This window comes from Ailuropoda melanoleuca, unplaced genomic scaffold (genome assembly GCF_002007445.2).
Source record: "Ailuropoda melanoleuca isolate Jingjing unplaced genomic scaffold, ASM200744v2 unplaced-scaffold70304, whole genome shotgun sequence".
Lineage (NCBI taxonomy): Eukaryota > Metazoa > Chordata > Mammalia > Carnivora > Ursidae > Ailuropoda > Ailuropoda melanoleuca.
This window is the reverse complement of record NW_023245287.1, coordinates 1-1,858: the sequence shown is the minus strand read 5'-3', so window position 1 is coordinate 1,858 and position 1,858 is coordinate 1. Positions and strand designations below refer to the sequence as shown.

The following is a 1,858-nucleotide window of genomic DNA, read 5'->3' as shown; positions in this document are numbered from 1 at the left end:
GCATGAGTCTACAAGGAGACAGTGTCCCCTTCTTTAGGTCTTGCGTGGGGAAAATAGCACCCATTTCTCAGCTTTAAAGGGGAAGAATGCACAGCTGTCCTATAGATGAAAGCAGGTGTCACAGAAGGCATGAGGCCTTCTGCTCCCCTGTGACCCCAGCACCCTGGGCCTTGGGCTTTCCCCCTCCCCAGTCTCTAGTAGCAGCTGACTCTCTGTTGGGACTGTGCTGGTTTCCCCCCACGCCTCACCTGTCAGCTGGGTGGGGGCCGCCGGCCAGGAAAAGCCTATTGCTGGTGGTCTCAGGAACCTAGTGCTGACCTACAGCTCTTTCCCCTTGGCCAGTGGCCCCTCTGACCAGGGCGGTTTTGTCCCCCACAGAGCAGCCTGTACAGTGAGGAAGGCCTGGGGGTGACGGCACTCAGCACGCTGTATGGTGGGATGCTCCTGTCCTCCATGTTCCTCCCGCCGCTCCTGATTAAGAAGTTTGGCTGCAAGTGGACCATCGTCATCTCCATGTGCTGTTACGTGGCCTTCTCCTTGGGCAACTTCTACGCCAGCTGGTATAGCCCGCACAGCTCCCACCCTGCTTCTGGGTCAGGCCTCAGGTTCAGCTGCTCACAAGCGCTCAGCTGGCACCTGCCCCATGATGCCTCACTGTATCCCCTTTAACATGAGTGCTGTTTCCTGAAATTCCTCTCTGCTTCTGGGACAGGATAATGTGGAGGCTTTCTTCCCCGTTTTTCCCATCAAGATGTCTCTGTCCCTTTTGCTAGGCCCATCTCCTCCTCCCAGTCCCCAGCCCTGACCTTCTCTCAGGTCTGTTGTGGGCCTTGAGCTTCCCCCTGCACCAGGACACCTTTGTGGCCCCAGTGATGAGAGCTAGACCCTGACTAAGATGTCCAGGGTGAATTCCAGGGGATTGAGCAGAATGTGACCAATGGATCCAACACCATACCCTCACCCCATCACAGGAAGTGGACGTGGCAGGGCTAGAGCTGGTGCAGGAGCCCAGGCTGAGCTCTGCTTACTCCCTGATTGAGAGGAGTCCTCCGGGACCAAGCTCCAAGAGCACCAGCCTCACACTCTCATTCCCGAGAACACACCTGTCAAGCATCTATCTCTCTGGAGGGATGCCTGTTGTCATCCAGGACATAATGATTATGATGACTTCACATTCTTCTCTTTCTTACTGCCATAGAGTTTTCATGCAGAGTCTTCAATGAAGAGGGTAAATCAATCAATGTTTCAAAAAATAAATAAGTTATTTTCAACATTTAGCTGTTAGAAATAGTCAAAAACCACCCAACCTTACTTGTAACCCCAGCTCGTTGGTAGTTGCTCTCAAACACAAAGAACTTCACTGGCAGTGAATTTCTCTTCTAAACCAGAAAGGGCACTGGGTTTGGTCCTTTATCTGAGTCTGACGGATTGTGAATCCATCTAGCCAATCCATAAACATAATAATGCTTACAATAGACGAGGCATGGAGTTTCCTTCTCCACAGAGGTGGGGAAGAATGGAGGAGGAAGAGGCGATGTTTGCATTTTATTTTGCAGGTACACCTTGATTCCCACCTCCATACTGCTGGGTCTTGGAGCAGCCCCGCTGTGGTCCGCTCAATGCACGTACCTCACCATCATGGGAAACACACAAGCAGAGAAGGTGGGAAAAGTTGGCAGAGATGTGGTGAACCAGTATTTTGGCATCTTCTTTCTCATATTCCAGTCATCCGGTGTGTGGGGCAACCTGATCTCCTCCCTGGTGTTTGGCCAGACACCCACTCAAGGTAAAAGGGAATAGGGCTCAGGGATGGCTCCTGAAAGGGTCCCCTATCCCACTTACACACGTCTTTATTCCA

General features: G+C 52.2%; 1 protein-coding gene across 1 annotated transcript; it reads left to right on the top strand.

The window, feature by feature from the left end:
* Window positions 1–378: 378 nt before the first annotated feature.
* LOC117800433 (protein unc-93 homolog A-like) lies at window positions 379–1,786 on the top strand (the record flags this gene model as incomplete). Its single annotated transcript, XM_034652970.1, has 2 exons — window positions 379–560; window positions 1,557–1,786. Coding segments are annotated over 2 exons (412 nt in total), but the record flags the coding sequence as incomplete, so codon positions are not given.
* Window positions 1,787–1,858: the final 72 nt, after the last annotated feature.